Below are 25,612 nucleotides of genomic sequence, written 5' to 3' on the forward strand. Positions count from 1 at the left end.
CCTTCACATTGGGTTATTTGCGCTCACTGTTGAACCTTTGATTTTACTCTAAGGCTGAAATCATGAAAGTGGTTGGCAAAAATAGCACGGTTAGCATAACATTGACACATTGATAGTTATTATGTTCACTATTAGCCATCTAAAATGTGCATTTTCCATGTAAATCCCCACATTACATATTAATGAGACATTCTTACATTGACTGTTTGTTACTCTTTTATTTATGTAACATTTAGTCATTCATATGCATACTACTTCTCAGGGTATGAAATGAGATGTTTTAACACTGTTTATATGCAGGAGATAACGCATAAAACAGCATTATTGTCATTGCTATTGTTGTAAGACTGCTGTAACAGTTGTTAGCAATACGCATGAAAACTGGAACGTTACAACTCGGAGGTGACGTAAACTCCGACATCCCAGTTCACATTTGCAAGGTTAATGGAACGCAGCATTATTGCCTACTAAGGCATGGCATCCCACTCTTCTTGAAGGACAGGTCATTGAGGTTCTGGGGTACAGAGCTACAAGCCTCTAGATGGTGACTCAGCTGATCCTGTAGGTTTTCCATGGGATTCAGGTCTGGGGAAAGTGCAGGTCACTCCATTCCAGGTACCCCAATCTCCAGCAGCCATTCCACAATGATGCAACCAGGATGAGCTGGAGCATTGTCGTCCATGAAGATGAAATTAGGTCTGGGCTGTAACACCACCACTACTAAAGGCTTGTCTGGCTGATGCATAGCGCTCTCCTCTCCAACATCTTCGGTGGCCATCACTGCTGCTCAACGTGAATCAACTTTCATCAGAGAACAGCACTAAGGCGGCACTGGTGTCTCATCCAGCATACATGATGCCTGTGCCTGTTGGAATGGTGAGATTGGAAATAGCTGAACTCTAAGAGGATGCATCAACAGTGAGTTTCTGTTTCACACAGGACAGATGAAGAAAACAGGAGAATTCTTAAGACTAGGATGATGTTACATATGTCATGTAATTTGTTTGTTTTATTAAACTTAAAAGCTGCTAATTTCAAGTATATACAAGATTTCATGACATTAAAAATAATATTGGCTTTGACTCAATATATATCCAGGGACTTGGATTTGTATCTGGAACAGAAGAACTGGAATGGGACGATGAAAATGGATAACGAGAAAGTTACAACGCCTTTAAAACAGAAAAACTAACCAGTGTCAGCTTTGCGCATCTTCTCTGCTGGTTTCCCTTCCTCATTCCTGCGAGCTGCTCTCTTCATCCTCTTCCTACTGCCAAACATATCATCATCCTCATCTGTGGAAACCTCCTCTGGATATTCATCCTGTGGAAATGTGCCTGGGAGTAGAAAGTTAAAGGTAGGACAGTGTAACCTCAGTCAAAAAGAGATTCTGAGAACCCTTTTATGGAAGCAAAAAAAGGAAACTCAGCCTCTTACCTTCACTGAGATCTCGCAGCCTAAGAGAAACAACACAGAATAAAGGAAAAAAAAAAAAAAAGAAATGCGTATCAGTTTAAGATAAACTATATCCTGCAGGCACAACATCCATATGTAAAAACCATCATATCATAAAGCAGTTCAGATACAAGCCGCTTCTTGAAACTCTACAAAATAAAATCTAAATATTGTCAAAAAAAGTAACCAGTCTGGATTCATTCTACATTTTGGTTTGTTTCTCTTTATGTAAACATACTTAACATGCACCGGCCATGACTTTAAAACAAACTTATGTACCGACCCGTGATTTCTGTGTAGCATTACAACACTACTATTAGGTGTGGAACCCATAATTATTTCCAGATATCACCTAGAAAACAAGTGCTTGAACAACAACATGCCATCACTGGTCAGATGTGAGATGAGACCTGAGAAACCGACATCGTTTTGGCAAACTAAGACACTACAGCAACATTCATTCATTACCATCTCCCTATATTAAGGAAGCCTGGAGTTTATGTTGCCCCTGGAAGCACTTTACTACTCTCGGCTGAGCTTCAACCTCCCCCAGCTTCGCCTCCAAAACTACCAAAACACTACATTACACCACAGGACATTTCAAATGAGCTTAGACTATAAATGGTAAAGTGTAAGCTATCAGGTAATACTCAACACGTGTCCCTACACAAAGAAATAACATTGTTATAATCAAGGAAGGTATCTGACGGATCGAGAGACAGAGAAGCCATGCTAGGCTAAAAGCTAGCGCTAGATTAAAACCATTTATGACACAAAGATGCAAAAAGAATATGTTTTAGATCAAAAAATGCCAGTAAAGAAAAATGTATGCCTAAGATTTAGGTTACAAACCCAATATGTACAAAAACATATTTCAGGAAAGAACTCTTCAATGCTATGGAGGAAATCTGTAAAGGTTTAGCTAAAAAACATGACATGTTTTTTTGTCTTTGTGAGTTAGGTGCTGTTTAACTGCTCTGGTTTGTTTTATGGGCTTCTACTCACACTTTGATGACTTTGTAGAGTTTCTGTCTGTTATGGCCGGGTGTGCTGCTCCGACTTGCCAGCTTAAACAGCTTGTCTGCCAGAGCAACATAGTCAAACTAAAAAAGCACACCAACACATGTTAGAATCTCATCATCCATTAAAATACTGAGACAGGAGAAAGTGTTTGTTCACATCACTGTAGTCTGACTCTGAAGGATCAGCCAGTTCCATATTACACAAAACAAAGTAGGGTAACATTGTTAAAAATTCCAACTATAGTTATCAGTATTTTTAAAATCAGTATCTGAAAGATAATTAAATATGTTACCAGGTTCACATCCTAAATTTGATCCCTGAAAGCCCTTCTAGACAAGAAGCAGAAATGAATTACATTTGGATGCTTTAATTTTTAACAAGGAGACTGCAAAGTAGACCTTATTAATGCAGTTTAGTCAAAAAATGGTACCAAATACAGATCAAAGCCATTCAATCCATTCTCAGCACACAGTAGAGTTCAAACACAGATGTGTTTAAAGCAAACATCTGTTCGTAGAAATGGTGAAAACAGAATAATGTACTGAGGTGTGTTGATATGTCTGCAGATCATCAATTGGACAAATGATTGCAAATGAGTGGTAAGAAAAAGATCAAGTGATTAAGTGTTAACGTATCACAAATATTGACATGCACAAGCTGGTAACTGACTGAAGGTGGTTAAGCAGCTTTAAATATTTCTAAGAAGCTGAAATTAATAATAGGACAAATCTCAGAGGGGTCCACTGGCAGATTAGCAGCTCAGTGAGCTGCCACGAGGAACTTCACCTGTTAAACTTTATCAGAACTCATTTACGGGAACATCAAGTTCTGATGTACTCCTCTAATATGAAGCACATTCATGTCTAAACAACAAAACAAGCAGCTGATCTGTCAGCCCTGACTGCATGTCTGCTATTAGAGTTAATGATCAGATCAAATCAACAGTGTGATGTAGAACTTATTACTGCTTTAACGGCCCTTCAATTCATACAGTCATAGAATAAAGGGAATGATCTCTATAGAGAAAGAGATATTCACCTGTAGAACTGGTCCGACATCTTCATCTGGCAGTTCAGTGTCAGAGTCATCCAAATGAAGCAGCTCATCATCCCTTTCTTCTTCTGTCTTCAAATGACTCCCTACAAGCAACGAGTTCAGGTGGTACAACTCACATCAGTAAAAACCCAGTAAAGGTTCTAAGTGTGTGCTGCTGTGTGAGGATGTACCGTTGATCTGCTTCTCAGCTCCGTCCTTACTGACTGCTCTGCTCTTTCTGTTATCTTCCTCCTGTTTGTCCTCATCTTCCTTAGACTCCCGCCTTGAATCCGAGTCTGAGACCTCAGCTGTTTTCACCTCTTTCATTAAATCCTCTACAGCAAAAGGAGCCTGATCAATGATGGTGCTGAAAAAGCTTTTACAGATGGCGCTAAAGAGTGTTTGGCTGGAAAGAAAAACAAAATGAGCAGAAAAGCTGTCAGGAAAAAAGGATGTAGACTGAACAAACAGAGGATGTTCTCTGGACTGCATCAGTATGAGACAAGACTGACCTATACCTTACCTCCTCTTGTTTAAAGAGGCTGAGCTTCCTTAGAAACATCATGTCTTACCAATGGATATGATAAAATGACTTGGATGGTACTGTATGATGTTAAGGGTTGCACTGGACAATATGTAACTGGATCTGAAAATGACTGTTTCACTGGGTTGTGAATGGGTTCGGGAATGAATAGGATTCTTTGTACTTGGAAATTAAGGGGATCTGTTTATTTTATAAAGTGCACTGAGATGATGTTTGTTATGAGACAGATAGACAACCAGCTGGTATTGGTGGTACTTCGGTACGTAACCATTACCATGAGCCATTCTCGCAGATTCTGATTTTAAAATAGTTTTTTAAAAGCGAATCTTGGTGCAAGTCCTTCCAGCATGCAGCTGCATTACTTTTTGCACAGTCTGAATTAAAGGTGAATGCAGCTGTTGGAGACTGCAGCTCCCTCTGAACATGTTATAAACTCTGTAGCTGCTTCTGGCCCTGTCTCTTTCAGCTTTATGTTAGGTTGATGTAGTGCCAGGGCTCATCTATGAAAGTCTGAATAATAAAGAGACACACTCAGGGTGCAGCATGAGAAAGTCAAGTTTCTACTTCCTGTGACCTCTCAGCTACCAGCAATTAACTTTGGCATGATTTTAGTAGAATATGCCAAGCAATTGTACCTAATCCTCACTTTGATATCATTCTTCATCATAAGCATGCACAGGAAAACTTACTTCTTGGTTTTGGCTGCTTTCCTGCAGAACGGTTCTATAAAAGTCAGGTTCTGATCAGCAGTGAGCTGCAAAGGAAAAAAGGAAAGAGTTTTAGTTGTACCAAATTTGAAACAGTCCAGTGCTGATGTAATTTCTCATGATCCTGACGAATCATCACCAATTAAATACTGGATCTAATATTTAAAGACATTACTGAATTTGACTTCCGGAATGTCATCAGATCCAGAAATGCTTTGGACAGAGTGTGTGGTATTATTGTACTTTGAAGCATTTCCTCATTGACTTATCAGGGCAAAGTTATTTTTTTCCACGTGCCAGGATCTACACACCCTTCACACAAACAATTCTCTACAAGAGTATGTGAGGGTCTTCGGTTTTTAAAACCAACTCTTAAGTACCATGTGTGACAGTGGTGGTGCTGTACCTCTGCTGCACCAACAGCTGCCAGTTCAATTATGTACAGGTCCAGAATGTGTAACAGGAGCCCAGAGGGTGCCTCATTCTCATTTTGCAGGAGATGAGACTTCAGCAGCTCCAAAAAATTCCCAATAGCGCTGAGAAAATATTAGCAGTTATTATTTAAATGCTTTTACAATCAAAATGAAGAGCAGTTTTTCCAAATCCTTACCTGCTCTCCCAACCTTTCCTCCTCAGGACTTCAAACATTTGTCTGAACATAAAGCGAACCAGCTGTGGAGGAGATATTATTCATTATTTGGAAATAGAAATGCTTCCATTTACAGCTTTGCATGTTTTCATTCTATTGATACAGAGAGTTAAGGTGCAAACATTTCTGCTAAACATCTACATGTTTTCAACCGCAAACATCATTTAGCTAAACATTGTGAGCACCGTTTTCACAGTGACTTTTAACCTAAAGTTCTAAAAACTGCTAAATGTTTTCACAGTACTTCCTACACACATTGCATGATATATATACCCAGTGTCTTTTCTCTTTAATCCCATATCAATAAGTAGTTGAATACACTTAAACCCAAGGACACCCAGTGGTATGGAACATAGTGGGGCAGTAGCATTTCTAGATTTGGGTCATATGGGCAGTTGCCCAGGGCAGCAGTAGATATAGGATGAACAAGCACCACATAAAATAAATTACGTTTATTGCTTTTATTCGAGTACTTCTAGGGAGTCGGCAGTCCCTGCCTGCTGTAGAAAATAAGGAGACTATTTTACCTGTTTCTTTCTGTTCTGCACTGCATCCCATCCCAAAATTTGGATCATTTTAATAGGTTGGGAGGAGGTAGAAAGAGAGATTCGTTTAATGAAGTGGTTTTCCCTCCTGATCCTCAGGACCCACTGTCCTTCATGTTTTATATGTGTCTTTGCTCCAGCACCTCTGAAACAAATTATTTAATTACCTTCTTAGCATTCCATCAAGTGCTGCAGAAAGTCCGTTAATCACCCATTTATTTAAGTCAGGGAAACACCTAAAACATGCTGGACAGTGAGCCCTGAGGACCAGGATTGTAGGGATGCCGTTAGGATTTTTTGGATTCTATTGTTCATGATAGTAATCTAGTAGCCATAAAGAAACTGCCTTTATTTTATTCTTTTTCCCTCAGATTGTTTTAAGGACACACTGCATGTGGTGCTGGTATATGCCAATTCTACAGAAAACAGCTGTAACAACTTAAAGAAATTTACAAAAGAAACATACACAAACTGTTGACTTCTGTAGCTTTAAAAAACGTATATCCGTTATAGCTATATGCTGCAGGGCTGCAACTAAGAATTATTTTGCTAATCGATTCATCTGTCGACTATTTTTTCGATTAGTAATCGGATAGCAAAAGTTGGTTAATAGGAGACTTTTTACAGAATTTGGACCAGGTGAAGCCAAGAACATGCTACTTGGAGAGTTTTGGATAGAGCATATTTACAGACAAGATCTTTTATCTTAAATGCAAAATGTATACGTTTTGTACAATTTAAGCCTAATTACTGCTCTGAGTGTGTCGTTCTTTCAGTAAGTTGTATATTTTAGACTCTGTATACTCCAGTTAATGAATATTCCATGACTAAATTAGTTGATAGTTAAATCAATAATTAATTAATCATGATTAATCCACTCATTAATCCGCTCAATTGTTTCAGTCCTAATGTGCTGTAAGGAAAAAAAAGAAGTACAAGATTGAAAGAAAGTTGTAGAATGTTTGAAATGAAATTAATCCATTGTTAAAGTAAAAAGAAAAAAAAGAAAGGCTTCAGAAGTTCTGGTTCCTTAGAAGTAAAATAATGTATTAATTCTGTTTCTGCCCCTTCACAAATTGATTCTTTTGTTCATAGTGTTTCTTCATCATTGCGTGATGCATTAGACAATGCAGCCCCCTTGAAAAAGAAGGTAATCATTAATTGGAGGCTAGCTCCCTGGTTTAATTCAGAGCTGCATACTTTAAAGCACAATGTTAGAAAATTGGAGAGAAAATGGCGCTCTACACACCTAGAGGATTCCTACTTAATCTGGAAAAATAGCCTACTGTTGTATAAAAAGACACTTCGCCAAGCTAGAACATCTTATTTCTCATCATTAATAGAAGAGAACAAGAATAATCCTAGGTTTCTCTTTAGTACAGTTGCTAAACTTACACAGAGTCATAGCTCTGTTGAGCCATCCATTCCCTTAGCTCTTAGCAGCCATGACTTTATGGGATTCTTCTTAAATAAAATTAATTCCATTAAAAAGAAAATCTTTGACATACCCCGGAAGATGATTACTTCATCCTCAGCAAGTGAGACAACATTGGAAATAACTGCAGAACCTGATCTGTGTTTGGACTGTTTTGATCCTGTGGAGCTTCCTGAGTTATCAGAAATATTAGCTTCATCTAAACCTTCAACTTGTATGTTAGACCCAATCCCAACCAAATTATTTAAGGAAGTGTTCCCTCTGATTACCAGCCCCATTTTAGATATGATTAATCTATCTTTAGTAAATGGATCAGAACCACAAGCTTTTAAGTTAGCTGTAATTAAACCTTTACTTAAGAAACCATCGCTTGATCGAGATGACTTGAAAAATTACAGACCTATATCCAATCTTCCATTCTTATCTAAAATTCTTGAGAAAATAGTTGCTAATCAAATGTGTGAACATTTACACAGCAATGACCTGTTTGAAGAGTTTCAGTCAGGTTTCAGAGCTCATCATAGCACTGAAACAGCTCTGCTGAAAGTCACTAATGATATTCTTATGGCCTCAGATAATGGACTTGTGTCTGTTCTGGTTCTGTTAGATCTCAGTGCTGCATTTGATCCAGTCGACCATAATATTCTCTTAGAAAGGCTGGAATATGCTGTAGGGATCAGGGAAACAGTGCTAGGCTGGTTTAAATCTTATCTGTCTGACAGATTCCAGTTTGTTCATGTAAATGATAAATCATCTTTAAACTCCAGGGTTAATTGTGGAGTACCACAGGGTTCAGTACTTGGGCCAATTCTCTTTACTATATATATGCTTCCAATAGGTCAAATTATCAGGCAGCATAGGATACATTTTCGCTGTTACGCTGATGATCCTCAGTTTTACTTATCCATAAATCCTAATGAGCCCAACCAGTTAGATAGACTACAAGCATGTCTTGAAGATATAAAAACTTGGATGACTTTAAATTTTCTGCTTCTAAATTCAGACAAGACAGAAGTTGTCGTCTTTGGACCGGAGTCTTTAAAAAAGAAACTGCTTAGTCAATCACTTAACCTGGATGGCATTAAATTGACCTCTGATAATAAAGTAAAAAAAACCTTGGTGTTATTTTTGACTAGGACATGTCATTTAAATCCCATATTAAACAGGTTTCTAGGATTTCCTTCTTTCATCTCCAGAACATTGCCATAATTAGAAATATCCTGTCCAGGAGTGACGCTGAAAAACTAGTCCATGCATTTGTTACTTCAAGGCTGGACTATTGTAATTCTTTACTATCAGGATGTCCACAAAATGCAGTTAAAAGCCTTCAGCTGATTCAAAATGCTGCAGCAAGAGTTCTGATGAAAATTAAAAAGAGAGATCATATTTCTCCTATTTTAGCTTCCCTTCATTGGCTCCCTGTTAAATCCAGAATATAATTTAAAATTCTCCTCCTCACATATAAAGCCCTTAATGATCTAGCTCCATCATACATCAGAGATCTGATTGGTCCATATGTTCCTAACAGAGCACTTTGTTCTCAGACTGCAGGTTTACTGGTGGTTCCTAGAGTCTCTAGAAGTAGAATGGGAGGCAGATCCTTTAGTTATCAGGCTCCTCTCCTGTGGAACCAGCTCCCAGTTTTAGTCCGTGAGGCAGACGCCATGTCTACTTTTAAGGCTAGGCTTAAAACTTTCCTTTTTGATAAAGCTTATAGTTAGAGTGGCTTAGTTTATCAGGGAGGGAGCCTTCCTCCCTCCCTGTTGGTTGGAGTAAGGGGGAGTCAGGTTTAGCCTAAACCGGCTCAGTTATGGTTGAGGTGCAAACACACCCTCCATTTCTGCTACCTGTATGACCTCTTCTCTTTTCCAATGGTTATAATCAGTCTGACAGAGAGAGGTATCCCAATCCTTGTGGTTTTTAGTATAACAATGACCATCAGTGGGACCCTTTGTGAGGTTCCTTGAGACGACATTGTTGTAAATAAGCGCCGTTTAACTAAATAATCTGAACTGAAACTATCTGTGTAGTTATGCTGCTATAGGCTTAGGCTGCTGGAGGACATAACGACCACTTTCACCCTCTTCGCTACATTCTCACACTACTCTCCAATTTTGCATTATTTGCTGTTATTTCAGCTTTTAACTTTGTTCTCTCTTTTCTTTTCCTAGAAGCTACACCTGGCCTGACTCTGTGTCTACCTGTGACACCTTTCTGGAGAGGGGCATCGTCCAAGCTTCTGCTGGCAACAACTTAATGCTCACCTTCTACAGATGATCCACATGACTCTGTCTTTCAGTGTTTAACCCTTTCTCTCTCCTAGACATGGCTACTGACTGAGCTTCTACTGTAACTAACTCTATGTTCTCTCTTTCAGACTCTAACCTTGAAAACTGGCTCAGAGTTTATCTGTTCTTTCTTTCTAGATGAAACGACTAAAGGAGCTACATCCATTAACATTTACTTTTCCTTCCCATAGAAAGTACTCCTGGATCAGTGCTTCTGTGTTCTTTTTGTGTCTCTGCTCTGTTCTCTCAAACCTCCAGTCGGTCGTGGCAGATGGCCGCTCACACTGAGCCTGGTTCTGCTGGAGGTTTCTTCCTGTTAAAAGGGAGTTTTTCCTCTCCACTGTCGCTACATGCATGCTCAGTATGAGGGATTGCTGCAAAGTCAACCCCAGTGACTGTCCACTGTCTCTACATGCTCATCCAGGAGGAGTGAATGCTGCAAGTCACTGACTGGATGCAATCTGCTGGGTTTCCTTAGATAATACTGCCTTGAGACAACATGTGTTGTGAATTGGCACTATATAAATAAAACTGAATTGAATTGCTTTAATAATCGATTATATCGATATTTTGACAACCCTCTGACATAAATAGAATATTTCTGGATACCAGAGGAAACACACAACCCAGAATGTAAATAAGATCGGGAAAAAAAAAAACAAAAAAAAAAAACAATCAGTTTCAGCAATTAAAGATTTTGAAGGAATTATGGTGAATGAAGCACATTGTAGCAAACTTAATCTGTGCATGCATGATTTCTGCTCCTTCAGACAGCAACACAATACATGAAACATTACAACCACATGGACAAGGGATTACTTTGGGAAACATTTGTCCACCTTTACAATACAGACTTAAATTGTCACAAGTCATTTCCAAACGTAACCCTGTTCCTGGGTTCTGTTTTGGAAAACATACAGGTACATCTCAAAAAATTTGAATATTGTGTAAAAGTGCAATATTTCTTGCCAGTCAACTCAAAATGTTCATTATTGGACACTCAGTGTCACACCCTAATCAGCTAATTAACTTATAACACCTGCAAAAGTTTTCTGAGCTGGGAAAGACTGCTGACTTGACAGATCTCCAGAAGAGTCATCAACACCCTTCACAAGGAAGGTACGCCACATAAGGTGATTGCTGAAGAAGCTGGTTGTTCACAGACTTCTGTATCTAAGCATATTAACAGAAGGGTGAGTGGAAGGAAGAAGTGTGGTAGGAAAATATGCACCAGTAACAGGGAGAACCCCAGCCTTGAGAGGATTGTTAAGCGAAATCCATCCAATAATTTGGGGGAGCTCCACAAGGAGTGGACTGAGACCGGAATAGGTGCATCAAGATTCACCACACACAGACGAATACTAGACATGGGCTACAAATGACGAATACCTCGTGTCAAGCCACTCCTGAACCAGAGAAAACAAAACTGGACTGTTGTTCAATGGTCCAAAGTCCTGTTTTCCGATAAAAGTAAATTCTGCATTTCATTTAGAAATCAAGGTCCCAGAGCCTGGAGGAAGAGTGGGGAGGCACCACATTGCTTGAAGTCTAGTGTGAAGTTTCCACAGTCAGTGATGGTTTGGGAAGGGGATGTCATCTGGTGGTGTTGGTCCACTGTGTTTTTAAAGTCGACAATAGATGCAGCCATCTACCAGGAAATTCTAGAGCACTTCATGCTTCCCTCTGCTAACAAGCTGTATGGAAATGCAGATTTTAATCTCCAGCACGACTTTGCACTTGGCCACACTGCCAAAGGTACCAAAAGCTGGTTCAGTGACCATGGTGTTCCTGTTGTTGACAGCCCAACAAACTCCCCTGACCTGAACCCCATAGAGAATATATGGTTGTTGACAAGAGGAAGATGAGAGACACCAGACCCAACAAGGCAGATGACCTGAAGGCAGCTATCAAAGCAATCTGGGCTTCCTTTACACCTATGCAGAACCACGGGCTGATCTCCTCTATACCACAGCACATTGATGCAGTAATTCATATAAGAGGAGGTCCAACCAAGTTTTGAGTGCATAGAAATGGGCATGCTTTTGAAAGCCTGACATTTTTACTTAAAACATCCTTGTTTTAACTGGTCAATATTACTTGCAGGTTGTTCTTTCACCAAATGGCATTTTTTAGAGTCTGTAAAATGTTTTACTATATGCTGAATGAATCTTTATAAAATAACTGTTTCACTTTGTGAAAAATTCTAAATTTTTAACAAAATATTCTAATTTTTTTGAGATGTAACTATAGATGCTGGATCTACATCTCAGCAGCAGGTCTAAAGGCTGGGCTCTGGGTGACTGCAGGTTTTTAATGCTTATGGAAATATTCCTTCCCCACTTCTGTGATGGAAGAGTTCAGGGTTCCCACATAGTCTGGAAAAGTTTTGAATTTTCCAAAAAAAAAAAAGAAATTATTTTTGGTCATATTTCCATTTTTCTAACAGAGCAAAGGTCAAATAATGTTTAATAAATGCAGTGGCTTTTATATACATTTATATCAATTTGACAAGTTTTATCTTTGATTTGCCAAATCATACCTTGGTTTTAACAACTGGCCCAGTTTAGTTTGATTTACTGACTGAAGACACACTCATACAAACATTAGAAACAGAACAACCTGAACATCTCTGGTGAAAAGCTGTGGTTTTTAAACTGGGCGTAAAATGGCAAAGTGCTAAAACTTGTATTTTTGGGAAGTTTTACAAATAAAATACAAGTGCTGAAGTTCACAAACTGTGCTGTGTTTACTCTAGGATACTCCATTCCTTATTACTTTGAAGACTGGAGGCCATTATACCTGGTCATGTTTCATTAATCATCATATAGTGAAATTTACAGATAAGACCCCATGAAAGTTCCTGCTGATACTTGTGCTAAAATGCCAAGATCCTTATAACAAAGGTCATCTAGAAATGAGTGGAGAAGTGTGTTTATTGCTGAGGTTTTACAGTAAGATTTGCTGCCTCATCTACTCTGAACATCTGTGTGTTTGATTGCATCTACACAGCTCAAAAAAATAAAGGGAACACTTAAACAACACAATATAACTCCAAGTAAATCCAACTTCTGTGAAATCAAACTGTCCACTTAGGAAGAAACAATGATTGACAATCAATTTCACATCTGTTGTCCAAATGGAAAAGACAACAGGAGGAAATCTTTGGTGATTAGCAAGACTCTCAATAAAGGAGTGGTTCTGCAGGTGGAGACCACAGACCACTTCTCAGTACCGATGCTTTCTGGCTGATGTTTTGGTCACTTTTGAATGTTGGTGGTGCTTTCACACTCGTGGTAACATGAGACGGACTCTACAACCCACACAAGTGGCTCAGGTAGTGCAGCTCATCCAGGATGGCACATCAATGCCAGCTGTGGCAAGAAGGTTTGCTGTGTCTGTCAGCGTAGTGTCCAGAACCTGGAGGTGCTACCAGGAGACAGGCCAGTACACCAGGAGACGTGGAGGAGGCCGTAGGAGGGCAACAACCCAGCAGCAGGACCACTACCTCCACCTTTGAGCAAGGAGGAACAGGAGGAGCACTGCCAGAGCCCTGCAAAATGACCTCCAGCAGACCACAAATGTGCATGTGTCTGCACAAACGGTTAGAAACCGACTCCATGAGGATGGTATGAGGAACCGACGTCCACAAATGGGGGTTGTGCTCACAGCCCAACACCGTGCAGGACGCTTGGCATTTGCCAGAGAACACCAGGATTGGCAAATTCACCACTGGCGCCCTGTGGTCTTCACAGATGAAAGCAGGTTCACACTGAGCACATGTGACCAGACGTGACAGAGTCTGGAGACACCATGGAGAGAGATCTGCTGCCTGCAACATCCTTCATCATGACCAGTTTGGTAGTGGGTCAGTAATGGTGTGGGGTGGCATTTCTTTGGAGGGCCGCATGACCCTCCATGGGCTCGCCAGAGGTAGCCTGACTGCCATTAGGTACCGAGATGAGATCCTCAAACCCCCTGTGAGACCATATGCTGGTGCGGTTGGCCCTGGGTTCCTCCTAATGCAAGACGATGCTAGATATGGCTGGAGTGTGTCAGCAGTTCCTGCAAGATGAAGACATTGAAGCTATGGACTGGCCCGCCCGTTTCGCAGACCTGAATCTGATTGAGCACATCTGGGACATCATGTCTCGCTCCATCCACCAACGTCATGTTGCACCACAGACTGTCCAGGAGTTGGCGGAGGCTTTAGTCCAGGTCTGGGAGGAGATCCCTCAGGAGACCATCCTTCGTCTCATCAGGAGCATGCCCAGGCGTTGTAGGGAGGTCATACAGACATGTGGAGGCCACACACAATACTGAGCCTCATTTTGACTTGTTTTAAGGACATTACATCAAAGTTGGATCAGCCTCTAGTGTGTTTTTCCACTTTAATTTTGTGTCTGACTCCAGATCCAGGCCTCTATTGGTTAATAAACTTGATTTGCAGCTGAGCGGCTGGCGATGAAGGAATTACAAGTAACCAGCTGCTATGAAACGTCACTTCAGTTCTCATCTTCAGCCAGAAAAAAGGTCAACAAGCCCAGAGAACCGATCACAACTGAGTCAATTATGACGAACTAAAGAGCAGATGATGGATTAATTAATGCAAATGACTTTTTTTTTTTTTTTTACAAATACCCAAAGTTTTCACTTGAGTTCAGGATGAACAGTGAGTAAATGATATCAGTTGTTCTATTGACAAAGAGTACAAACCTGGTAGAACTTGTCCATCCGCAGCCGGTCAATCCCGGTCCACTCCCGTTTAAAGGTTTGCAGGAAGCTCCCCAGGTACATCAGCTCTGCAGGGAAAATTATTTTCATTAGCAAACACAGCAAGTATCTGCTATATCTGTCATCAAGGACAAAGATTCACTGTGAAATAATGCAGGAGTAACTTACGTTTGTCGATGTCATGGAAGCTATGGATCAGGGTGGAGATCTGGTTTGACAGCTCCTCCTTAGGAAAAAACCACGAGGAATAAGTAAATTTGACTATAGGACCTAGAGCTGGCTCTATGATTCCTTGTATGCAACATTTCTGACAGGATGCCAAATAAAGAGCAATCCTGAGCTAAAACAACAGCAGTGATCTAATTAACAAGACTCAGATGATACATCATGGTTACACCTGGCAATGCTCAATCATTTACAAATTAACAAGTGACTGAAACAGAGAGCATGGGGATCTCAGTTTTCCACATGGGAGCTCAGACCCTAGCTATCATTACCCGTCAACCCACTGGATGGTGAATTATAGTGGCAGAGAAAGTTTAAACTAAAACACGTATTTACATACATTATATGAAAATACACTGAAATGAAATCAGACTAGCTGTTTTCTTTTTTAGATCAGTTAGAATTATCACAATTATCTATTTGCCAAGAGACAGAATAATGAGGAGTTCAAACTATTTGGGAAACTTAGATATGATGGCATGGATTTGTAAGCTTCTGATATGTTAATTCACAACATTTTAGTTAAACGGAGGTACAGATGTATTTTAAGAAAACATCCCAAACACACTGCTTCCTTGTGTGACATCATGGCAAAAATAAGACAAAATATCAGGGAGAGAGTCTAATTCATCCATGTGTACAGTTTCCAGATAGCGAAAGTTGCCACATTCATCTGTCATACTACTCTAGACAAGTATTAATGTCATGAGAATCATACTGCTTAGGGAGGAGAAAGGTGTCGCAGAGCTGGACATGTTCTGGCGTGAAATGTACAAATCAACCCCAGAATAAAAGCTAAAATGGTGGCTGGAGCTGGTGAGAGGTTGTGGAGGAAGAAGCCATTACTCCATAAGCAACATCAAAGATTAAACAACAAGATTAAAGTTTGCAGATGCACTCCGGGACATAGATGTTAATTTCCAGAGACATGTCCTATAGTCTGATAAAACTAAAATGTTTGGGCCATAATGACTATTGTTACATTTAAAGAAAAAGAGGGGATGCTTGCATGTCTTTGACCACCATCCCAACTGTGAAGTACAGGGGTAGCAGCATCGTGTTATGTGGGTGCACTTTACAAAATAGCAGGCATCAAGAGGAACGGACATTATGTGGAAATACGGGAGGAACATACAAATGTATGTTAACTTTTGACTTTAAGGTAACAGAATTTTTTTATTATTATTGCAGTGAACAACAAATAATTCTGGCAATCCAAAGTGAACTAAAACTGGAAAGGTTTAGTCTGATTTAATCTCAGACAGTGACTGTGTATTTGGTTTATTTTAAACAGTGGATGTAAACATCTGGTTTCAATTTGACTTGGTCAACTTACTAAAGTGTATTTGACATATAAAGAGCAATTATTTGTCATTACATTTTAAAGATTTAATTATGCCAAAGTCATTCAAGTGTATGTAACATCACAGGTACCATTCTATGTTCTGAAGCAAAATTAAAAGTATTTTAATACAAGCAGAGAGGTGCTTTGATGTGTTATTTAGAAACTTTACATTTTCTGGAGTATGTTGAGAATGAAAGAAGCTTCATGAAGTCAATAAGCTTCAAAATGAAACCTGAAGGTACCTCATTAGGAAGCTAATCCTGCCTCTTTCAGGCAGCTTCAGGCTTATGAAAAAGTCAGCTCATGTGTTCACACACCTGCAGCAGTGGTTTGTCCTGCATCCACAGGCAGTAGAAAATACCTTTCCACAGCTTGAGGAGTTCATCTCCTGTGAATCCGCCTGAAAACCAGAGGAAACATCAGTCAATTCAGAGCACATGCCTGCTACACCTCAGTATGAATCGTCACTGCTTGATCACTAATGCTCCTCTGAGATCTGTAGGTCTTTAGAGTACTGTGTGCAGACGGACAATGCTATTAATTGAAGATCAGGGGTGCCCAACTACAGTCCTTGCGAGTCATCTTCAACTTTGTGCTCCAACACACCTGAATCAAAGACTTGCTTCCCTCATCAACAGTCATTCAGCTCTGCAGAGGCCGAGTGACGAGCTATTTATTTGACTCAGGTGTGTTGGAGATAGGATACATCTAGAGGTTACAGGATGCTGACTCTGAAAGACTGGCCTAAGACACCTTGGCGTAGATCATAGTCACACATTAGCCTTTAGGCCTCAGTTTGTCACCGACTGAAGTAATGATCATTGTTGGCAAAACTCTAATCATTGCCGTGTGGTGACTGCGGGGCCCTGTGTGTAGGTCAGCCTGTGTTTGGCTCCCTGTTCGCCCCATGCCCCGTTCAGTTAGCTTACCTGCGGCTCTCTGGGAGCGGGCACTGATGTATTTCCGCAGTTTCTTCATAGCCTTGGTCCGGATGGCCTTCTCGTTGGAGGCTAACCTCTGAGCCAGCTGGCTCTCCGGCTCCTGAATTGGTGCCATGCTCTCACACGTTCACGTGGGTTCGTCTGTCCCTTCTTCTTCTTCTTCTTCTTCTTCTTCTTGTTGGTTTTATTGGCGGTTGGCAACAAACGTTTAGTAGCATTACCGCCACTTACTGGTATGGAGTGTGGTTCGTGTCGGCCTATCTATTTATATATATATATTTAATTCTACAAATTAAATAAATAAATATATCTTACCTATATGTATATATACAAATAGACATACTTACACATTACATTGTATTCTATCCTTCTATATCCTCCATACTTTCACAATTTTATCTACTATAATCAAATTCTATTAAATAATTTTGTTTTCTTTAAAAAACGAATCACTATTTGTATATGTTTACTCCCTAAATTCTTCCTCAAAATATCTAATAAATTAACCCTTTCCTTAATACCTTCAAACTCTCTTCTCATATATCTTCTTTCTCTTTCATATTTATGACATTCTAATATAACATGTTCTATTGTTTCATATTTTCCACAGTAATCACATTTACCAGTATCATGCTTTTGAATTTTAAAAAGTGTATAATTAAGTCCTGTATGCCCAAATCTCAACCTTGTTATCACTCTTTCCTCCTTTCTATTTCGTCTTCCATTTCTTCTTTCTCCTACTATCTTCTGAATTTTATAAAACCATCTTCCTGTTTTTCCTTCATCCCACCTTTTTTGCCATTTTTCCATCAGCTTTCCTTTAACAATACTCTTTCCCTCAGATTTACTTGTTTTAACTATAAAACTAATAGGATTTTGAATTATCCTCTTTGCTATTTTATCTGCCCTCTCGTTTCCTTCTACTCCAATATGTGCTGGAACCCACACAAATATAACTATCAAGCCCATTTTTTGTATTCTGTATAATGTATGAAATATTTCTAATAAAATGTCCATCCTACTATCTGATTGATTATATTTTAAACTTAATAATGCAGAGCTTGAATCTGAGCAAATGACTGTTTTTAATGGTTTTATGTCTTCTACCTATTGTAAAGCTAATAATATAGCCAATATTTCTCCTGTGTATACTGATAAGCCGTCTGTAATTCGTTTTCCTATTTTTAGATTGAATTCTGGTACTACAAAAGCTATTCCTACTTTTCCATTTATTTTTGATGCATCTGTATATATTTGAATATATCTATAATAATTATTTAAATGTATCTGTACTGAATAACTATCTACTATGGAAGATTTATCTTGCTTCTTTTCCATTATTGACATATCTACTGTTGCTTCTGGTAGAATCCATGGTGGTATAATTGATATTGGTGATGTTTGACTAATTTCTAAATCAATCATTTTAAATTATTTTACTTTATTTTCAATTGTCCATCCAAAACTCTTCATTTCTTTCTTTTCTTTTTCCCAACATGGATTTAAAATTTCCCAAATTGGATGATCCAAGTTATTACCTTGTAAATTTAACCAATAATTTATTTCTAGTTTTATTCTTCTTAACTCTAACGGCATTTCTCCCATTTCTATTTCTATTGCTGCTGTTGGTGTAGTTTTAAATGCTCCAGTACATAATCTTAATGCCTGATGTTGGATAATATCTAATTTAACCAGATGTGTTTTAGCTGCTGAACCGTAAACTATACAACCAAAGTCTATGTTAGATCTTATCATTCCTGTGTAAATCTGTTTTAGTGATTTCCTATCTGCTCCCCAGTCACTGCCAGCCAAGCATCTCATAATATTTAAAATTTTCTTACATTTATCAACAACTTTTTGAATATGTATATTCCATTTTAGTTTTTCATCAAACCATAATCCTAAAAATGTTATATACTTTACTTGCTCTAATTCTTGGTTATATAATTTTTATTTTATTTCCTTGTTTATTTTTTTCTGATTAAATATCATTACTTTGGTTTTTTCAACTGAAAACCTAAATCCCCATTGTAACGCCCATTTCTCTATTTCAATAATAACCTCTTGTAATTTCTTTACAATGAAATCTAAATTTTTTCCTCTTTTCCAAACAGCTCCATCGTCTGCAAAAAGTGAACATCCCATTACTTTTCCAATATCTTTAAATACATCATTTATCATAATTGAAAACAATAACGGACTTATAATACTCCCCTGTGGAGTTCCATTTTCTACTATATATTTTCCTGAGATCACTTCCCCAATTCTAACTTGTATTTTCCTATTTGTTAAAAAATCTTTGATCCATTTAAATATTTTCCCTTTAATGCCCAGTATTTGTAATTTAATTAATAATCCTTCCACCCACATCATATCATATGCTTTTTCTATATCAAAAAATACAGCCACTACACTTTCTTTATTTACCTGTGCTCTTCTAATTTCATGCTCTAAACATAGCATTGGATCATTAGTACTCCTCCCTTTTCTAAAACCACTTTGATACTTTGACATATATCCTTTATTATTTAAATAATATACTAGTCTACTATTAATCATTTTTTCCATTATTTTACATAGATTTGATGTTAAGGCTATTGGTCTATAATTTCCTGGATTTGAGTTATCTTTTCCTGGTTTAGCTATTGGTACTATAATTGATTCCTTCCAGCTCAGTGGTAATTTTCCCTCCTCACATATTTTATTATATAATTGTAATATTATATCTTTCGATTTTCCACCAAGTTGCCTTATCATTCTGTACCAAATTTGATCTTTACCTGGTGCTGTATTTTTTGTCTTCCTAAGTGCATAATTTAATTCAGCTTTTGTAAATTCAACATTTAACAGATTATTTGTTTCTTCAACACTCTGTAATACATCTTTATATATAAGTTTTGTATTTTCTCTTCCTTTTCTGCCCTCTTCACTAATATTATTTGAACTGTTAATTTTACTAAATATTCTTGCCAATATTTCAACTTTATCTTCATCTTTTACTATATTTATATTATTTATTTTTAATATAGGATATTCAAACTCTCTCTTTATGCCATTCATTCTTTTAATTATTTTCCAAATTTGTTCTATTTTTGTTTCTTTCCCTATTGTGCTACAGAAATTTCTCCAATATTCTCTTTTTACCTTCTTAATAGTTCTCCTTACTATTGCTTGCTTTCTTTTATAATCAATTAAATTCTTATAAATTGGATTTCCTTTTAGTACCTTAAATGCTTTATTTCTTAACTTTATTGCTTCTTTACATTCATTTGTCCACCATGGTACCATTATCTTATTACTTTTACACCCTGCTTTCTTTATAGAATTATCTGCTGCTTCCATGATTATCTTACAAATTTTTAAATTTACATCATTTATATCCATTCTCATATCTACTTTCTCTAAGTTTATTTGACTCAAGTATCTAAATTTAGTCCAGTCTGCCTTATTAAAATTTAGTTTTTTATTGACATTTATCTTCTTATTATTTAAAGTTAATCCTACTCTTATTGTAATGGGATAATGATCACTACCTATTGTTGATTTTTTATCAATGCCCCACTCACAACTACCAGCAAACCATTTGAAACCATTGTTAAATCAATAACTGATTCCATCCCTGTTCTTACATTGATTCTTGTTCCCCTCCCATCATTAATACATACTAGATTTTTTATTTCCATTAATTCTTCTATAACTTGTCCATTTTTATCATTACAATTACCCCACAATGTACTATTTGCATTAAAATCTCCACACCAAATTACTTTCCCTTCCAAATATTCATTTAACTCCTCCATTATTTCAATTGACAATGTTTTACATGGATTATAAAAATTTATTATTTTAAATTTACCTTCTTGTTCCCATATCTCAATTACTATATATTCAAGTTCTTTCCCTTTCCCTAATACCTGATATTGTATCCCTTGCTTAATAAATATTCCACTTCTCTCCTGTCGATCTCTTCTTACACCATCATATCCTTTTATCACAAAATCCAATGTTGTTTTTAACCATGTTTCCTGAACACAAATAATTTCTGGTTGTTCTTCAAGACTATCAATATAACCTTTAAATTCTTGTCCGTTAGCGATTAAACTTCTTGCATTCCATTGTAATATTAACATGTACTTTCACCAGATGTTCCTTGTCTCCCATCTACCTCCAACTTTTTATTTATGTTCTCCCACGATCCCTCCTTAAACCCCAAAAACTTTTCAGCTTCTCTCACTATTATTTTAATCTTCTCAGTTTTATGCTTGGCTTGGTCAGTACAGTTGATAACATAGGCTATGAATAATATTAGTTTTTCTACTGATATTGTAACATTTTCTTCTGACTGTACTTTGCTTTGCTGTGGAATTTGATTTGCTATTTGTTCAATCTTTCTTGTTTTCTGTTCCTTCACATTTTTAACTGCTTCTGCATAGCTTATGTTTTTAGTCATTTTAATTTGTATGATTTCTTTTGCCTTCTTCCTTACTTCACATCCTCCATATGTAACTCTATGTTGCCCTCCACAGTTACAACATTTTTCTTGTACTTCTTCTTTACATTCTTCAAACTTGTGATCTTCACCACATTTTGGACATCTCTGCTTCCCTTTACAAACTGCTGCTATGTGTCCATTGCTATGTCACCTTTGACATTTGAAACAACGAAGTGGCGGAGGGATATAAGGTCTAACCTGAAAGCTGAGATAACCTATTTTGATGTTTTGTGGCAACTCTTTTTCGTCAAATTCAATGAAGATTGACATACTTCCTACTTTTTCTCCATTTATTGTTTTTGACAATCTCTTCAAGTTATTCACTTTTGCACCAATAATACTTCTCTTAATTTTATCAAGATCTTCATCTAGAGGGATCCCATAAATCACTCCTCTAATTTTTTTATTTTCTCCCATGATTTTTTTCTCCAACACCGTTTTCTTGCAGATATTATCCACCTTTAAAGCCTTGTTCTTTTGTTCTTCATTTTTACAAACTACCAATAAGTTTCCATCTCTCAAAATCTTTACCATTTCAACATCTCCAATTTTCTTTTTTATCTCTCTTGACACCACAATGGGGCTGATGTTATCCTGTTCTTCCTCGTTCTTAAGTTTCAATATTATTTTAAATTCCTCCCTCATAACTTTCCTCCTAACTATCCTTTCTTCTTCTGAACTGCTTCCTTCCAATTCTCGCTTGCTACCTTGGATATCACCAATTCCCTTTCCTTCATCTATTTTATTTCTTCCACGTCCTTTCCCTCTTCCTCTCCCAGCTGGCGTCCACCCTTCAAAATCCATGTCTTCCTCATTTCCTGTCTCCATTTCCAACCGAACCATTCGCATACCAGTTTATGCCCAAATCCACCTTTTCCGAATCCGATATATTTCTATTTTTGTTTTTCCCGCGCCGCACCAAAACCGTTCTTCTTCGACGTAGTCTCACCACCGACAACCACCTCTTCCGCCTCAAGTCCGAAGAGCCCAGCCAAACTCGATGACCCTGTCCCTTCTTCTTCTTTCTTCACACGTTTTCTCCTTCGGCGCGGGTCAATGACGTCCTCTTCCTCGTCCTCTTCTTCTTGTTGAAATGGCGGTTGGAAAGCAACGTTTTGGTTAATTACCGCCACCAACTGGAACTGAATGTGGTTCGGCATACTAACTTGCTACATAACATACATGCATCCATGTTTCTCTATTAACTCAGTGTTCTTAAGGTACTTAACAACAATAACATTCCGAACTTTGACTTTGTCCAAATGATCTTATTTCCAGCTGCAATTTCTTTTAAATCACATATCAGTTCCCTTCATTATAGTTGGTACAGAACAATAAAATGTGTTCCACTAACTCCTCTTGAAACCAAAGGTCACATTTTCCGGTAGCATGTTTCCCCAGTTTAAAGAAGGTAATGTTTAAATAGTAAATGACCTGAACTTGTATAGCCCTTTATCAAGTCCCCAGAGACCCCAAAGCACTTTACACTACATTCAGTCATTCACACACTGACAGAAGTGAGCTGCCATACAATCAGCGCCACCGGGCCCTCTGACCACCATCAGTAGGCAAGTCAGGTGAAGTGTCTTGCCCAAGGACATAAAAACTGAACCAGACAGAGCAGGGGTTTGAGCCAGCAACCCACTGGTTAAGGACAATCTCCTATCACCACCCTAACTTCTAATAAAAGATTTGGTCTGCTGTCGAAATGATTGTGTTTCAATTAATATATCATATATAATATATCATATAATAATGATCTGGAATCAGAACAAACTGAACATCTTAACAGATGGACTTCTTCACTCCTTCCTAGAGGTAACGTCTCTCCTCTGTATACTGTAATTCTTTTACCCATTTTAAAACTGAAATCTGGAATAATAAGTGAAATTACATTAGTGTTAATTTAATCTTTTGATGATTTTCCATTTATCCAACAAAGTAAGCTCAGTATTTCTGTCAGGAAAAACAGACAGATGAATTGCTCAATATGTGTGGTGGATAGAAAAAGTCTCTCAGTGTCTTTGCTGTCTGAGAATGAGTCATCGCTGCTTATTTAAAGGCTGTGCTTGGTTATTCCTATATTTTGCAGTCTGTTATCAGAGGAAATGTGAACATTTCTGATGACTGTCCACCAACAGATCATGTTGGCTAGATGAAATGAAAGCCTTCTGACATTTTTTCTTTCATCTGAAGATTTTTATTCCTGCTGAGTGTTATGTTAATGAGCTGATGGCTGAAGCCATACACAGGCTGAAATCTCAAGTATCTTCTACTCGGGCCTCAAGCTTTTTAAAATATGTATTTGAATAAATTGTTATTTTTTTAAATAACAAAAAAATTGTAATGAAGCGCAATAACTGATCTGTATATCATTCCTTTAACATTTCAAAAGTTACATTTTACTGAATGAACACATTTTTTCATACAATGAGAGGATGAGGCCCAGCATTCTGTTTTCACACCAGCCTTACCTACTTTCTGTGTCGAATAATTAGTTGCAGCTGATGGCTGATGCTGCTCTCTGCTGGATGAAATGAAGAACTACAAACTCACCGGTTTCACACTGTTAATTGCCATAGTTACTCTGTTTTTTATTACACGACTGTTTTTTCAAGGGGATTAAATTTTAATGACTGTACATTCCAATGTTTTAAGCTAAATTTGAGCAAATGTATAACACTGTTTTACAAGCTTTGTTTTTACATAATTACCAGCCACAAACACTTGTCTCTCTACCTGGCTTTTTAACCATACGAGCAGACAGAGATTTAAAGAGGAGCGGCAAATGTACTGGCAGTGCTTGTGAACAACAGATGGTGTAATCCAGGACATGTAACTGTGAAGTGTCATCTCTGCAGTCCAGATATTGAACTGTTGGCAGTAAGTTTTCGTCCATATTATTTACCCAGAGAGTTCACCAGTGTTATTTTGGTAACAGTTTACATTCCACCTTCCGCTGTTGCCGACACTGCATGTGATGCCATCAGCTCAGTTGTTGCTAAGCTACAGACACAAAACCCCAATGCTTTTGTGGCAATTTCTGGTGATTTTAACCATGCTTCACTCTCTGCTACACTTCCAATGTTTCAATAGTTTGTCAGCTGCTCTACCAGAGAAAACAAAACGTTGGATTTGTTTTATGCAAATCTCAAGGACTCTTACATCTCTACAGCAAGACCTCCTCTAGGCAAATCAGATCACAATCTTGTTTTTCTCTGCTCGAAAAATAAGCTCCTTGTTCAGAGGCAACCTGTAATAAAGAGGACTGTGAGAAAATGGTCACAGGAAGCTGAAGAACCTCTGCAAGGTTGCTTTGAGGCTACATACTGGGACGCACTGTGCCAGCCACATGGAGAGGACATCAATGCCATGACTGAGTGTGTAACCAACTATATAAACTTCTGTGTGGATAACATCATCCCCACCAGAAAGATGAGATGCTTCCCCAATAACAAATCTTGGATCACCAGTGACCTGAAGGACCTGCTTAACAAGAAAAAAAGAGCCTTCAGAGAGGGAGACAGAGAATTATTGAGGAGTTTACATAAGCAACTTAAAGTCAAGATAAGAGACAGCAAGGAGGTGTACAAAAAGAAGCTGGAGAGCAAGCTCCAGCAAAACAATGTCAGAGATGTGTGGACAGGGATGAAGAAGATCACAGGCTTCAGGCAGAGGGATGATCGGACCGATGGAGGTCTGGACAGAGCCAATGAACTGAACACATTCTTCAATAAGTTCAGTTCAGAAACAAGCTTCGCATCCTCCTCTCCTGGTCACAGCCAAACAGACATCCCACCCTCCTTTGACCCACAGGACCCACAGTTGTCCAGTAACACCTCAAATTATTTATCTTCCACCTCAGCCATAGACCCTTCTGCTTCTACATGTTTGCCTTCAACCATATCAGAAGATGCTGATGCTTCCTTTGCTTCCCCCTTCCACCTGTGTGTCTCAAGAAGTCAAGTGAAGATGCAACTGGAGATACTGAATCGGAATAAGGCTGCAGGTCCAGATCATGTCAGCCCTAGAGTCCTGAAGGCCTGTGAAGAGCAGCTCTGTGGGATTCTGCAGCGAATCTTCAACCTTAGCCTGGCCCAGAAGAAGGTTCCGGTGTTGTGGAAGACCTCTTGTCTTGTTCCAGTACCAAAGAAAACTCACCCATCAGTCCTCAATGACTATAGACCTGTTGTCCTG

At 38.3% G+C, this 25,612-nt stretch overlaps 1 protein-coding gene across 2 annotated transcripts; it reads right to left on the minus strand.

Annotated features, from left to right (window-relative positions):
• Positions 1 to 203: 203 nt before the first annotated feature.
• On the minus strand, positions 204 to 22,540 carry LOC124856837 (ribosomal RNA processing protein 1 homolog A-like). 2 transcript variants are annotated; one of them, XM_047347730.1, is made up of 14 exons: positions 22,428 to 22,540; positions 16,912 to 17,070; positions 16,300 to 16,382; positions 14,581 to 14,638; positions 14,395 to 14,480; positions 5,375 to 5,436; positions 5,171 to 5,300; positions 4,747 to 4,811; positions 3,705 to 3,919; positions 3,517 to 3,617; positions 2,461 to 2,558; positions 1,438 to 1,457; positions 1,194 to 1,337; positions 204 to 865 (listed from the first exon to the last, which is right to left on the minus strand). In XM_047347730.1, exons 2-14 carry the CDS (start codon positions 17,036 to 17,038, stop codon positions 840 to 842), a joined length of 1,215 nt encoding a protein of 404 aa, XP_047203686.1. In that variant the 5' UTR covers positions 17,039 to 17,070; positions 22,428 to 22,540; the 3' UTR covers positions 204 to 839. The 2 variants fall into 2 exon arrangements, with proteins under 2 accessions (XP_047203686.1, XP_047203696.1); XM_047347740.1 differs by having other exon boundaries at positions 204 to 926.
• Between the last annotated feature and the right edge of the window lie 3,072 nt (positions 22,541 to 25,612).

Source organism: Girardinichthys multiradiatus, chromosome 2 (genome assembly GCF_021462225.1).
Source record: "Girardinichthys multiradiatus isolate DD_20200921_A chromosome 2, DD_fGirMul_XY1, whole genome shotgun sequence".
NCBI lineage: Eukaryota > Metazoa > Chordata > Actinopteri > Cyprinodontiformes > Goodeidae > Girardinichthys > Girardinichthys multiradiatus.

What these genes read in the sequence shown, in the direction of transcription:
- LOC124856837 (XM_047347730.1), bottom strand. Translation starts at nt 17,038, where the DNA reads ATGGCACCAATTCAGGAGCCGGAGAGCCAGCTGGCTCAGAGGTTAGCC. An exon ending in AGGAAAGGTTGGGAGAGCAG is followed by an intron (nt 5,301 to 5,374) that starts GTAAGGATTTGG and finishes ATATTTTCTCAG; the next exon opens with CGCTATTGGGAATTTTTTGG. An exon ending in CTCTACAAAGTCATCAAAGT is followed by an intron (nt 1,458 to 2,460) that starts GTGAGTAGAAGC and finishes TGTTTCTCTTAG; the next exon opens with GCTGCGAGATCTCAGTGAAG.